This window comes from Leopardus geoffroyi, chromosome A1 (assembly GCF_018350155.1).
Source record: "Leopardus geoffroyi isolate Oge1 chromosome A1, O.geoffroyi_Oge1_pat1.0, whole genome shotgun sequence".
NCBI classification, from domain to species: Eukaryota; Metazoa; Chordata; class Mammalia; order Carnivora; family Felidae; genus Leopardus; species Leopardus geoffroyi.
Window position 1 is genome coordinate 205529202 of NC_059326.1, and position 14566 is coordinate 205543767.

At 37.1% G+C, this 14566-nt stretch overlaps 1 protein-coding gene across 9 annotated transcripts in view; it reads right to left on the reverse strand.

Annotated features, from left to right (window-relative positions):
* The window catches only part of FBXO4 (F-box protein 4), a 55330-nt gene extending 40764 nt beyond the window's left edge, over window positions 1–14566 (reverse strand). Inside the window, exons 1-7 of one of the 9 annotated variants that reach the window (XM_045439186.1) lie at window positions 14369–14566; window positions 12891–13126; window positions 10042–10262; window positions 6447–6522; window positions 6161–6336; window positions 2252–2322; window positions 501–1044 (exon numbers count right to left, since the gene is read on the reverse strand). In XM_045439186.1, the coding sequence (XP_045295142.1) occupies window positions 955–1044; window positions 2252–2322; window positions 6161–6336; window positions 6447–6522; window positions 10042–10262; window positions 12891–13126; window positions 14369–14557 (1059 nt within the window). In that variant the 5' untranslated portion in view covers window positions 14558–14566 and the 3' untranslated portion in view covers window positions 501–954. The other 8 variants (XM_045439215.1, XM_045439178.1, XM_045439205.1 and 5 more) reach the window with 8 other exon arrangements.

A 14566-nucleotide genomic window follows, 5' to 3' on the forward strand; every position in this document is an offset into this window, starting at 1 on the left:
TTCCCATCCAGCCCCCGACTACCATGCTGCTGAAACCAAGTTCTGGATGAGTGTACCCAAGACACAGGAGTTACCTTTTTTGGAGTAGCACCCACTCATAGGTTGTAGGCTATATCTTGGGTCCAGTGCCACTAATACTACTACACTTTTTTTTTTAACACTAACCCTAATGCTAACCCAAATACTATGCTCTTTTTATTACAATCTTAAAATTCCTCACTTCCAATGTGACAGGAAAGCTGTAACATTTCCTCTGCAAAGTGCAATTTGTGAGGAAGTCTTATGAACATGTCTTAATGGAATGTTTTCTCTAGGAGGATGGAATACAATTTGACTTTAGAACCTTATGAGCCTTCAAAGTTATCTGAAATAGCAAGCACTTCCAGGAAAGTTATTTTCACTTAATTCGTATTAAATATGATACCAAGTTAATTTCTACTGTCTCAGGAGAAAACCCAGAAGTTGTATGACCGTAACATTAAATGCAATTCCAAAGAATATTCCAGCCTATAAGCAATATATTTATTAAGAATACATAAAAACTTCTGATAACCAGTTAAGGACCCTTGAAAAGAACCTATAGAAAATTTGGCAAATTTGGTATTTTCCACCAGGGCAATCTCTGAACTGAAAAGAGAAATCACAAGGAATGACAGAGGTACAAACTTGTTTTTTCTAGAATTTAATATTTTAAAAAAGAAAAATATAAAAGTTATCAAAAAAATCTTAAAGGGTTCATTTTGGGGCTAAATACTAGCACTGAAAGTTTTTTTCTTGTAATTGATTTAAGGTAAAAAGTAAAAATTATGTAAAAAACATAGCAGCTACAGCTGTTCCAATATAAAGCCCACCTGCAAAAAGGCAGGACAAAATGAGCTGACTGAGCAAATATCCACATCATGACCTCAGTAACAGGTTTCAAATGGTTTCAGTTCTCAAGGTCTAAAAGAAGGATCATCTTGCATGCTTAGACTCTACTTCTTCAAGAATCCACTGAATGCCATTCAAAAAACCAGTTAGAGTTTCAGCCTCTGTATCCTGGACCTATGAGCAGATAAGAGAGATCACTGTAAGAAACTGAGTCCAAAATCTTATGATTAAAAGAAACATTTTTCTAGATACTAACAAAAGAATACAGTTTAAAAAATCCCAATAAACTTTGGGTGAGTCATTCAAATTTTGTCTTCTATGTAACTTAGATAAAAAAAATATGATCTTCTCTTATGTCTATAATTTATTACCAATATAAGGCTTATTACGTATCTTAGAACTCAGCTTTGGGAATGGGAAGAACTATCACTTCAATGACTTGTTTGTATCAGAAAAAAAAAAAATTCTCCAAAATATCCACTTTGAAAACTAAAACATTTTTGAAAGAATCCAGCTACTCAGATGATAAATGTGATATCCAGTTGCAAAAACGTATCTTTGAGGCTGCCACTCTTCTTGGGGCGCCTGGGTGGCTCAGTCGGTTAAGCGTCAGACTTCGGCTCAGGTCATGATCTCGCGGTTCGTGAGTTCAAGCCCCGCGTCGTGCTCTGTGCTGACAGCTCAGAACCTGGAGCCTGTTTCAGATTCTGTGTCTCCCTCTCTCTCTCTCTGACCCTCTCCCCATTCATGCTCTGTCTCTCTATGTCTCAAAAATAAATAAACGTTAAAAAAAATTTTTTTTTAATAGACTGCCACTCTTCTTAATGGTAAACGAAAACTCCCACCACCCAGGAAGGGACGCCTTTATCAGTTGTTTTCGAACTGTGTTCCAAAGAGTCTTCAGGGCTCCGTGGAAGGTGTAGGGGGAAGAAGGAAGAAAATCCTGTAACTTTTTAAGCATAAGTATTTCCAATTTTAATTTTTCTCTATTTTACCTAGGAGTTTTCATGTAAAGTTTCATTGAAGAAAGGGTTCCATGATTAAAATAAAATTTGGAAAGCAAGAAATAGTAAGATAGAACTTGTATTTTTGATGACCGTTAGAGCATATTACATTCATGTTTAAAAAAAACATGACACCAACGTCAAAAAAAAAAAATGGCCAACTGATTTACTGTATCTGTGGTAGGAAAGGCAAGTAGAGAACAAATTGATCAGGTGAAACAGTGATACCAACTGACTATCTCCCACTGATTAAGCTATTAAAACTAACTTTAGAATGTGATTTCATTAAAGAGAATGAGTAGGAAAGAATAAAATCAAATAGAGAATAGTGAACAATAAAAATAAGATTTTTCTCACCAGAGAAAGTAAGACCTTACCATCCATGGGTGGTTCAGAAGATTTAGACGCAGCTCATGAGCCAAATAAAAACAAGGCATTCTTTTTACATCTGCTTGAGAAATACAAGATAAAACCAGCATAGGTCTTCCTGAAGATCCAAAAGCTGGATCTGTCATTGCCATAATACGAGAAAATTCATCTTGCCATTCATGTCCTAGAGAATGTAGTCAAAACCCTTAATTTGCATTACTTATAGTGATTTTTAAAATAAACAAAACAAGGAAATAAAAAAAAATTACCAGGATCCAAACATAATAAAGTGCCTCTATTGCTGTTTATTTACAGCTGTTCATTTACGATCTATCATAAAATTACATTAAGTAGTCTTCAAGGATAGGAATTTTGGTAATATTAGAGGGCAAAAATAGTCACAGTACCATTCAGATGTCTTTACAGTTTGAAAATAAAAATACTTTGATATAGATATTTTCCTCTCACAAATTTTGTAGCTAAAACTACCCTTTCTTTCAAAGGCCTTAGTTTAAACAATTTAAACATATAGTTGAATCCAGCTCTTTATTAAAACTAGCAATCTTTGCCTCTCTTTGGAGTGTATAAATCATTGACATTGTGAGGTAGTCAAAATTCTAAAAGGTCTCCCAATGATTCACACCATTGTATAATCTCTTATCCTTTAAGTGTGGGAGGAATCTAGAATCAGTGATGGGATATCACTGCCCTGAGCAGACTACATGATAAGACAAATATGACTTCAAGAATGAGAGGTTATCCTCAGTGAAGCTGACCTAAGAGAAGAGATGAAGTTCTCTTGGTGAGAAAGATTCTGTATTGGCTGGATCTGAAGACAAGAGGGAGTCACAAGGCAAGAAATGAAGATAGCTTCTAAAAGCTGATTCAGCCCCAGCTGACAGTCAGTAAGAAAACAGCTCAGTCCTACAACAGTAAGGAACGGAATTCAGCCAGTAATTTCAGTGAGTTAGGAAGCAGATTTTTCCCCAGAGCCACCAGAAAGTGATGCAACCCATCTCACCCTGATTTCAGCCTGTAAAACCCGAAGCTGAGAACCCAACCATGCTGTGCAAACTTCTGATATAGAGAACTATAGGCTAATAAACAGGTGTTGTTTTAAGCCACTAGGTTGGAGAGAATTTGTTATATATTAATAGAAAATGAATGAACATTATAATGTGATTATCAACAGGGTCCATTTAAATCTATCATAGATCTCTTAGATTTTTTTACTTGTCCCATCTGTTCTTTGTTCCTTTATCCTACCTTCTTTGGACTGTGTTTTGTAATGATTCCATTTTACCTTAACTACTGACTTATTTAATTGTACCTCTCTCACACATTTTTTAGTGGTTGCTCAAGGATTTACAATGTACATTTTTAACTTGTAACAGTCTACTTAGTATTATACAACTTTACATATAGGAGAACCTTGTACCGGTGAATTTCCATTTGTTCTCTTCCATGCTGTTTGTATTATTATATATCTTAAAAATATCATATAGCCACAATACATTATTTTTTTTATTTTTTAATGTTTTTTTTTTTTTTTTTTTTTTTTTTTTGAGAGAGAGAAAGACAGCATGCAAGCAGAGGAGGGGCAGAGAGAAAGGGAGACACAGAATCCAAAGCAGGCTCCAGGCTCTGAGCTGTCAGCACAGAGCCCGACGTGGGGCTCGAACTCACGAGTCATGAGATCATGACCTGAGCCGAAGTCGGACGTTCAACTGACTGAGCCACCCAGGTGCCCCCACGATAATTGTTATTATTTTTCCTTCACATAATTATAAAAAAGTTAAATTAAGGGAAAGTATATATATGGACATATATACATATGGATATATATATATATATATATATATATATATATATATATGGAAACAGTGTAGCCATCCCAGGGCTCCTCTTTTTTTTTTTTTTTAAGATCCAATTTTCTATCTGGTATCACAGTCTTCTGCTTGAAGAGCTTTCTTTAATATTTCTTGTAATGCAAATCTGCAGATAATGAACTTTCTCAGGTTTTGTCTGAAAGTCTTGATTCTGTCTTCATTTTTGAAAGGTACCTTTGCTGGATGTAAGATTTTTCCTGCTTTACAATACTGTAAAGACTTCCCTTCACTGCCTTCAGCAATTCTTTCAGGAATTCTGTGTCTTTGTCTTTGGCCCTCTCTATGTATGCTTCCTTTTGCTTTCACTGCCTTCAAGATAATCTCTTAGTCTTTGGTTTTCATCAGTTTGGCTATAATGTATCTAGATGTATTTTTTACTTATGTATTTTATTTATTTATTTATTTGGAGTTCTCTGAGTATCTTGGATCTATGGTCTGTTGTCTTTTAGTTATTTTGAAATACATTTGGCCATTATCTGTTCAAAAATTTCTTTTTCCTTATTTTATTTCTTCATGTTTTGGGAAGATCAGTTACACATGAGTTAGATCAGGGATTGGCAATACTACATTCTATGGATCTATTTTTATAAATATAAATTTTTTCTAAAACAGTCATGCCCATTCACTATAAATTCCCTATGGCTACTTTTGCACTTTAACAGCCGAGCCGAGTAACTGTGAGAGATCATATGGCTTATTATACACCTAAAATATTTACTATGTGGCCTCTTAAGAAAAAGTATGCTGACCCCTCAGTTGTTTCCCTTGATGGGTTCCTCCAGTTATTAGATGCTCCCCACTCCTCTTTTCTCTATGTTTTAATTTGGATAATTTCAATTAATTTATCTTCAGGTTCACCAAAGGTTTATTTCCTTAAATATTAAGAAAACTGTTCACCTGTTTCCCATTCACCTGTTATATATTCACATTTAGCATTCCCATTTTATGTTTTCATAACTTTCTCCTCCTCTGCTGAAAATCCCTATCTGTTCACACATATTTTCCACTTTTTCCACTAGATCTTTTAACATATTAATCATAGTTATTTCAATGTCCCTGAGAGTGGCAACATGTGGGTCATCTCTGGGTCTGATTCCACTGATTGCTTTGTCTCTGGACAATGGGTTATTTTTTATTTTTTTGTGTCTTATAATTTTTAATTTAATGTTAAATGTTTTATGTAAAAGAACAGTAGAGACTGAGGTAAAGAAAATCTATTCCCAGACATGGGCATGCTGCTTCTTCTGTTAGGTGACTAATGCAGTGGTTGTGTCCAACCAGTCAGTAGTTGAGCTGGACTTAGCTTTTGCTGCTGTGGTTAACTTCAGTGCATCATAAACGTTAAATTCTTTCGGCAGTTGAGTGGCTACTGCTACCTTGTTCTGAGTGAGGACAATGTATTATATATTCATGCCCTAACTTATTCACAAAAGATTTTGGAGAAAAATTATAATACTCGCTTGTGACCCAGTAATACTCGGATTTTATGCCTAAGTAACAATGTGAAGGGCAATTATTCTGAATATGTAGTGAGTGTTAACTAATCTACTTAATTAAATACTCCACCCCACACATCTATCTGGACAACTGAAACAAAGGTAAAAATTTTTCAGTTATCTGCATAAATTATTTGAACAGAACCAGAAGCAGACAAAACATCAATAACAAGTGCAGAAGCATACAGCAAAGAAATACTACGTAGTTATAGTATCAAACTTTGATATGCATCAGAATTCTGTAAGTGCTCATTAAAAAAACAGATGCCCAAGAACCAACCCAAATCTATGAATTAAAATCCATCAGAGTAGGAATCACGCAGGTATGTTTTTAACAAGCTCCCCAAGTGATCCTAATGCACATCAAAGTTTGAAAGCCCACTATTGACAGTAATGGTCATAGAATCACATTTATTAAATTAACCATCATATGCTTAAAAAGTCACAGTTAAGCCTAAAAATGTCTTATTTGCTTTGCAAAAAAAGAAAAAAAAGAAACGTGCTCTTAAAAAGAAAATAAGATAATGCTTACTTTTATGAGCTTCAGCGTTTGCAACATAGATGAACCCATCAACAACTTCACACACCTTCTGAATTTGTGGAATTACAGTATACCGGCTTCCTTGCTGATCATCTCCTTCATTCTGTAGACTGAACATCTTGTTAACAGCACTTGTATGTTCTTCTCTTGCTCTATCTCTTTCCTTTCTATAAGAAAAATGTAAATATAAGACATAAACAGACACTAAACAAGCACCATCCCCCTAAAGTATCAAAGTCCTGATGCCTCAGGTAGGCCACCAAGTAGGCAGCCTTACCTGGTAGTGGAATATAATATCAGGATGTTGAATTTATGTTGGTTGCTCAACTGAAAACTGACTCCTGATCCAATACCTAAAGAAGAAAATTTCAGTTATCAAAACAAGTCATTAATAAATATAGAAAAACATCAGATTGAAAAAAATTACCCAGTGCAAGCAAAATGAGCAAATAAAAGTCCATGACAAGTTACACACAGCTTTGGAATAAAATGAAATGTTTATGTTGAAGAAAAGATGCCGTATGCAATTTTCATTCATATGGCAATAAAAATATGGATAAAGAACAAAGAACTGCTAGGCTTAGAGCTTTCCCTTCTGTATAATATCAGTAGCAGCTGCATCATAACAGCTACTATCTATCCTCAAGATTCATTTACCAACTTTTATGTTTCTCATTAGTCATATACTCCATGTATACATTCAGTGAAATGGCTTTTTTCTCCTTCTGAAAATGTTTTTAAATTGATGGGGAGTCGGGGCACCTGGTTGGCTCAGTCGGTTGAGCGTCTGACTTGGGCTCAGGTCATGATCTCACAGCTCGTGAGTTTGAGCCCCGCGTCAGGCTCTGCTGACAGCTCAGAGCCTGGAGCCTGCTTCGGATTTTGTGTCTCCCTCTGTCTCTGCCCCTAACTCACTCACATTCTGTCTCAGTCTCTCTCAAAAATAAATAAACATTAAGAAAAAAAAATTTTTTAATATATATATACATATAAATTGATGGGGACTCACCAGTATCCCCTCAGAAAATTGAGGAAATATGCAGATACTGAAATTTGGAATTAGACTTGGGTTATAATCTGCATTTGCCACACATTGTCATATTTTGTGAGCCAAAGTTTTGACATCAAAATATAGAAATACATACTTCCTAGAGATACTGTAAGCATTAAATGGGACTGTATATGTAAAACTCCTAGCTAAACACTAGCTTCTTACTACCTTTACCTGAATTATTCAACATTGTCATTTGTCCTTCTTTCTTAACATCTTCCCTTCTTTGGATGTGTTAACACTCAGGAGCTGATTCTCCTCTTGCATTATGAAAAGATCCCTCTTTCTTCTATGGCTGTATTTCTTTTTGCTATGTAAATGTCCTTTTAGATCTATTTCTCTCCATCCTCACTCCCTCCTTTTAGTCTAAATTATCATACCTATCACCTAGACTTTTGCAATCACTTTTTACCAGTCTCCTACATCCACTTTTGTCCCCTACTGTCCACTCTTCTGACAGGAACTGGAGAGATGGCTTGAAAATGCCTAATTATTTCTCTTTCCTTCAAAGCCATCGCTCTTCAAAAACAACTTAATATAATCTCACGTTTACTTACCTCTTTAGGACAACTCCACCTTTGATATTATCGATCCATGAATTACAGCCAATCTAGTTACTTAAATAAACCTGCCATGCCATCCTATGTCACCATTCCAGGCAACACATAGGTAGAGATCCTGGTGGCTGAGACTGCAAGCATGACCCTAGTCCCCTGGCCACCAGGTCTGGTACACAAATTCCCCAAAGAGATCTCCAAAGAGATCCCCAAAGAGATCAAAGAAACAAATTCTACTATATCTCTGATTTTTGTTTTTCTCAGTTTAATTTCCAGAGATTACCCTCTCAATACATCTAACCTCAGCCCAGTATGATCTCCATGCTGTTCTGTACCACCTTGCCAGTGACCCATCCCTCTATTCTTCCCTGATCTTGTGGCATTTGAGGCATAATTAGATTGGCATTTTCAAAACAAACACTTCTGCTGTTGTCTGAAGAATAAAATTAACATTTCATCATCAGCAAATTTCCCCATATCCCCAACCTCTTCTTAAAGTGTTCCACCTCACAGCCTTATCTGAAACTGGCCTGCCCTTAAATGCTGCTTTTCTTGCAGAAGACTCTCAATTAACAAAATTGCTTATCCTCTCATATCTAAGGACAAAGAGGTGGAGTCAATGTTCTCTTTACTCCTCACTTCCATGTCCTACTACTCACCAGCTCTCTTTGAAACTTCATCTCTTTTTGGACACACCATTCAGCTGCAGGACCATCTCCCCTTCCTCAGCCTCATCATTTATGATATCCATGACATTTAGGATGTCATTTATGACATTTGACAACCCCTTCCTCTAAACATTCACTGAAGATTTCAGCACCTGGTTCACAATATTCCTCTCTATACTCAAAAACTCTCAAGTCCACACAGACACCCTATGATTTCCCAATCTTGATTTCTAACCCAGATCTTACTCTTAAGATCTGGATGCATAGAGTAATCCACAAAGTCATTTGTTCATTCATTCATCAAATATACATGTTGACAGTCTATTACATGCCTGACAGCCAAGAATAAAGCTAGCCTGCCCTAATGCAGCTTCCACACAAGTGGATTGCTTATAGCGGGCATCTCTACTTATATCTCCCAGAGTTATCAAAGTCAGCATACTCCAAAGAGTGGCTGTCATTCTCCCTATACAGATCTCTGTAAAGTTTCTCTTCCTCCTCCTGTGTTTCCTTATCCTAGTGAATGGCACCATCATCCAATATGAAAACCACATCAGAAATACTGCCAATACATAATCAGTCAACACTGTATCCTTCATACTTTCTTCACAATATTATAGTGGTTTCTTAATGAGTCTCCACATCTTTATAGCCTCTTCTAATCAATTTTCCACTTAAAAGCCAGATCTTTCTCAAATACAATCTTGATCATCTCGCTCTTCTGTTTAAAATCTTTTGACAGCTCCCAAATGCTTAAGCATGACATACAGGTGTCTTCTCACCTAGCCCCACTGTAGACACAAGAGCTACTTCAAAAGGTCACATGTATCCAGAATTTTGTGCTTTTAGAAATGTAGTGCTCACTGCTCATAATACTTTTACCCTTATTTTAATGGCCTCTTTTAATTCATCTTAATGACTCAAATAAGGCATCATGTTCAACATGGAGCCTTCTTTGACCCTTATCTTTCTACCCAGGAGGCTAATTATACCATACACGAATCACCTTCATACTTGTCTCTGCCCTTACCTAAACTAAGTATCTTCAGGACAAAGATTGCTGATGTTTGTTTTAAATCTCTGCACCTTTAGTATCTAATAGGTGCTCTCAATAAATGAATGAGGAAAGCATAAGCTAGATTATACTGTTAGGTATGTTTATTATATCTCCTGCATGCCAACTAACTTATCGTTTTCATAGAAAGAAGAAAGTATTAATTGAGGTCTTTTAAAAAATTCCAATATATAGCAAAGTACTTTGCACACAGTAGATGCTGAATGATTTTTGCTGTTAACATTCTTTTAACATATGGTAAATACTGTACAAACATCTTGATAACATATAACTTACTTTCACATAATCTTACATTCTGGATTACACAAACTTGAGAAAATAAAGGAAAGCTCACTTCTTATAAAAAAGTAAATCAATTCTTTCAACCCACTGGGACCAAGGAGGGGGCTCCTATTCACCAAATTACTATTATTTCATTACATCAAAGATGTAATTAATTAAAAATTAATTTATTATTCAACATAAGTATCAAGTTCAAAGTGCTTTAGTTATTATATACTATAGATTAACATGAAAATTACCATCAATCTGCCTCTGAGGCAAGCCAGCTGTTGGGCAAAGCTCCTGAGAAGACATCAAGCTCAACACCAAAGATGTATTCAGTTCTTCCAAACCTGGTCCAAACATAGCAAATCGTGGTTCATTCTGAATGATCAATGAGTGTAAAAATGACGTGACAGCTCCATACATAGGACGGCTAGATTTCAAGGATCTTCTTGTATACGGACAGCACATTTTATAGCTATATAAAATTGTCACAATTAGAAAATCAGGACAAAAAAATTTAGGCAGTTATTCATTCAACAATATATAGTTTATTGAGAACCTGCTAGACACAAGAGATATAATAATTGTGTAGTTAGAATCCTCATGGAGGGACATGGAGGACAGACACCATTATAATATGTATGCTGAATGCCAGACAGGAAAAAACAAAGGTGCTCTGGGAGTAGAAGTGGTCCAGAAGCTGAAAAAGTTTTCCCCAGGAAGTAGTTACTTACTTTCTAATCTTTCATTTAGATTTTTCTCATGGAATACTTGGTCTAACACTTGTTACAGCTGTAAAAAATTCACTACATAGAGTAGTGATTCTCAGCCTTTTTTTTGTCATTATGACTCTCAGGCATTTTTGTCATTACAACTGGGGGTCAGCGGGTGGTGCTACTGGTATCTAGTGGACAGAGGTAAAGGATGCTGCTAAACATCCTACAGTGCACAGGACAACTGGTCTAAACACCTGGTCTGAAATGTCAGTAGTGCCAAGATTGAAAAAACCGCACACTAAAGATAAACTACGTGGATAGTTAGCATAAGTATCTCTAGATGTAAAAAAAGAAAAAAAAAGAAAAAGAAAAAAATCACTAAGTCCACCAATATAACCAAATTTCTTTTTTTTTTAATTTTTTTCATGCTTATTTTTGAGAGAGAGAGAGAGAGAGAGAGAGAGAGAGAGAGAGAGAGTGAGTGGGGTAGGGCAGAGAGAGAGGGATACACAGAATCCAAAGCAGGCTCCAGGCTCTGAGCTGTCAGCACAAGCCCAACGTGGGGCTCGAACCCATGAACCTTAAGATCGTAACTTGAGCCGAAGTCAGACACTTAACCGACTGAGCCACCCAGGTGCCCCTAACCAAATTTCTTAAGTACTCTTATTAACAGCCTCTAATGGAACAGTTTAAAAAGTGTTACATATACACAGAAGCTCAAATGTTCCTTATGGATAACCTAGCCAACTAAGAATCATGTGAAAAAAACAACTGTTTCTTTCAATAGCTATAAATTTCTAAATTAGCAATTCTACATGTTAGCAAAAATTAAAACGTAGTACCCAAATAAAAATAAAACCTAAATCCCTTTAACTAAATCAAGCTGGTTGAGACAGTCACTAACCTAACAAGATAATGATCTTTATTTAGGAACCTTGTAATTCAAGAAGGAAAAAAAAATCTACTTTGAAGCTAGGTAGATCTAGCCAAACCTTACCACTTTATTTATATAAGCCACTTATAGTCTAAACTGAAGTTTTTTTCATCTGCATTATTTAAGCAATAACAATTAACCCAGGGTTGTATGGATCAGAAATTAATTTATAGATTTAAGAAACAAAACAAATGAACAAAGAGACCAAAAAAAAACAAAAACAGACTTTTAAATATGGAGAACAAACTGGTAGTTGACAGATGAGAGGTTGGTAGGGAGATGAGTGATATAAAAGGTGTCAAGAGTACACATATCAAGATGAGCCCTGAAAAGTGCATAGAACTGTTGAATCATTATATTATACACCTGAAACTAACATAACACTGTATGTTAATTATACTTCAATAAAAAAAACACCTTATATGATCATGAATGGTAGTTACTATGACTATTACTATTCCTGGGGAAAATTTGGTTCCACAGCATGATATACTTGTTGTGGGACAATGTACAAATAACAACTAGCAACTGAGAGTACAGTAGCACTTATTGAAATTATATATAACATAACACATACATTTTAATCAAGTAGCTTCACAAGACTTAGCATCTGCATTAGAATAAGGAAAGATATGAATACCTTAAATAAAATATGAAAAATATACTATAGCTACTAAAATCTTTACCTAAAACACAAATACCTTTTAATTTTATTTACCATGCCTTAAATGTGGGGCCCTCAATAAAGGAAGTTATATCCAGACCCAATGACATTATATGTTTAATGCAGCATGATAGGATTCCAACCAGAACAGTCTCTTATAAGCTATATGACCTTAGGCAAATCCATAACCCTTTTGAACCTCAATTCCACATCCGTAACACAAGGATAATTAATACCTTCTTTATTGCCTGAAAATCATGTTAAGTAAACATACAAAGAGCACCCCTCATAGAATCCAATGCATTACAATTGTTCAAGAACATTAATTCTCTCAGCTACACGATATTTAAAAGTGTCAGTGCTTTTGGATGATAACAAAATCTTACTTCCCAGAATCTTGAGAATGTTGTTCTTTCCTGCTAAAGAACTGGTCTCTAATTGCTGATCATTCTTTCTTTGGACACAGAAAAGCATTTATCATTTAACAAAATAACAAGTATTCTATAGATAATGAAAATTTTAACAAGTGTTTTACTTCTTGGCATATGAACTATCTACAATTATTGAAATAGTCTAGAGTCAGGCACCACAGGCAAATAACAACATGTGAAAAACGAAAGGGTCCTATGAAGGAAGTCATTTAACTTAATCCTCAATTTTTACAAAAGACACTTAGACCCAAATTCCATGAAACAAATTAGTGGCAGAGCCAAGACTAATTTACACTATTGACTCGTAATATAGTCAAATATAGTATCTTCTTTTTAATTCATAAAACTAGATACTCACACTGCCATGTAGTCAAAAAATGCACCATCAGTGACCTCAGATATAGGCTTTTTTAAGATTTCTAGATCTGGAAGAGACTTCCAGTCAACAGAAGACCAAGAAGGAAGATCCCGCAGCAGAAAATATCTCCACAGAATTGGATCTCGTACAGTTTCATTCCAATAATGGCTGGTACTTCCCAACTGACACAGATCATGAGGTGAAAGAAATGACAAAATATATAGCTGTATGTCAATCTGAAATGGAAACAGCAAATAGGTAAAAGGCATGAAAAACGTATCTTGGAAAATTGTTTTCTGATAATAAATTATAAAATTTATTTTATTACACTGGGAAACCAAAGGTCAACCAAAGAGTTTGTCTTTTTAATGATTATATCATGATAAATTACAAAACTTGGGAAGAATTATACTAGATAACCAAAGATCGGTGTGTCAGTATTCTTAATAATGAAATCTACTATTTGGAAGTTAATTTCCTGCCACCAAAAGAGAAACCTAACTGAACACTTAATTTTTGACACACCGAGACATTCATTTTTCAAGCAAAATAACCAGATTCTTAATTTCTCACGGATATTTTGCCACACCGTTCACTTGAACAAACTACTTAAGGAAATAATCTAGCCTTCAACATAAAATCTTTATGAAGCTGACAAACTTCTGATCTTGTCATTAGAGCAAATCAAAGAATAAATCTGTCATCTGAGTTCCTCCATAAAATCTATTATTTCCAAGAACCTCTACAAAAGGGAGATCCTTGGAGGCATTCTAAGCCTGCAGTTTTCAATTTCTGATAGATGTCACAGGCAGGTGTCAAGAGTTCAGCCGAGATACAGAGTTTAATAATTTCGAAGAAATTTTTCGTCTCTCCATTTTCCCATCTGCCTGAAGAGTTTAACAATAAATCAGGTGTATAATTCTTGTGGCCTGTCGCCCCTCGAGGCGCCTGTAACTTCTCAATGAAGTGTGAGGGTCGGTGCTTGAAACACGCGGTGGGAGAAGAGCCACAGCGTCATAGCCGAGTGTTTCCGGCGGGGAGGGGGAGGGGAGGTGGCCCCCAGGGGTTCTGGACCCTGAACCTGAGGTGAGAGCCACTGAGAACACAGTCGCTGAAGGCTTCCCCAGGCTACCCACAAAGTCTGGCGTGGTCTCCTCTTTTCCTGAATGACGTCAGGGCGTTCCAGTACCAAAACTCGCTTTGGGAGGGTTGAAGACGTGAGGATGACCCGGCCGGTTAGCGGGGCGCCCCCCCTGCGGTGAGTTCCGCCGCGACCATCGGTCCCGCGGCGGAGGACCAAAGGTCAACGCCTCGGCGTCTCTGCTCTACCATTATTCCCAGGTGACGACGCGGCCCGGAATGGCTGCAGGACGGGACAGACCCAGGCCCGGGCGCGGCGAGGCCCCCAAGGCCGCCCGAGCGGGGCGCCCCTCCCGGCCCGGCCCCGCGGTCCTCCGCGTCCGGTGGCCGCCACTCACCGGCAGCCGCGTCAGGGTACTGGCCTCCTCGTCCGCCTCCTCTTGGGAGGCCCTCGGCGCTGCCCTCTCCTTGCCCACCGACTGCCAGAAGTTCCTCCAGCCGCTGAGGATGGCGGCCTCCAGCCGACTCCAGTCGCTGTGGTGCGGCGGCGGGGCGCTGCCTCCGCTGCGGGGCTCGCTTCCCGCCATGGCCGCCGA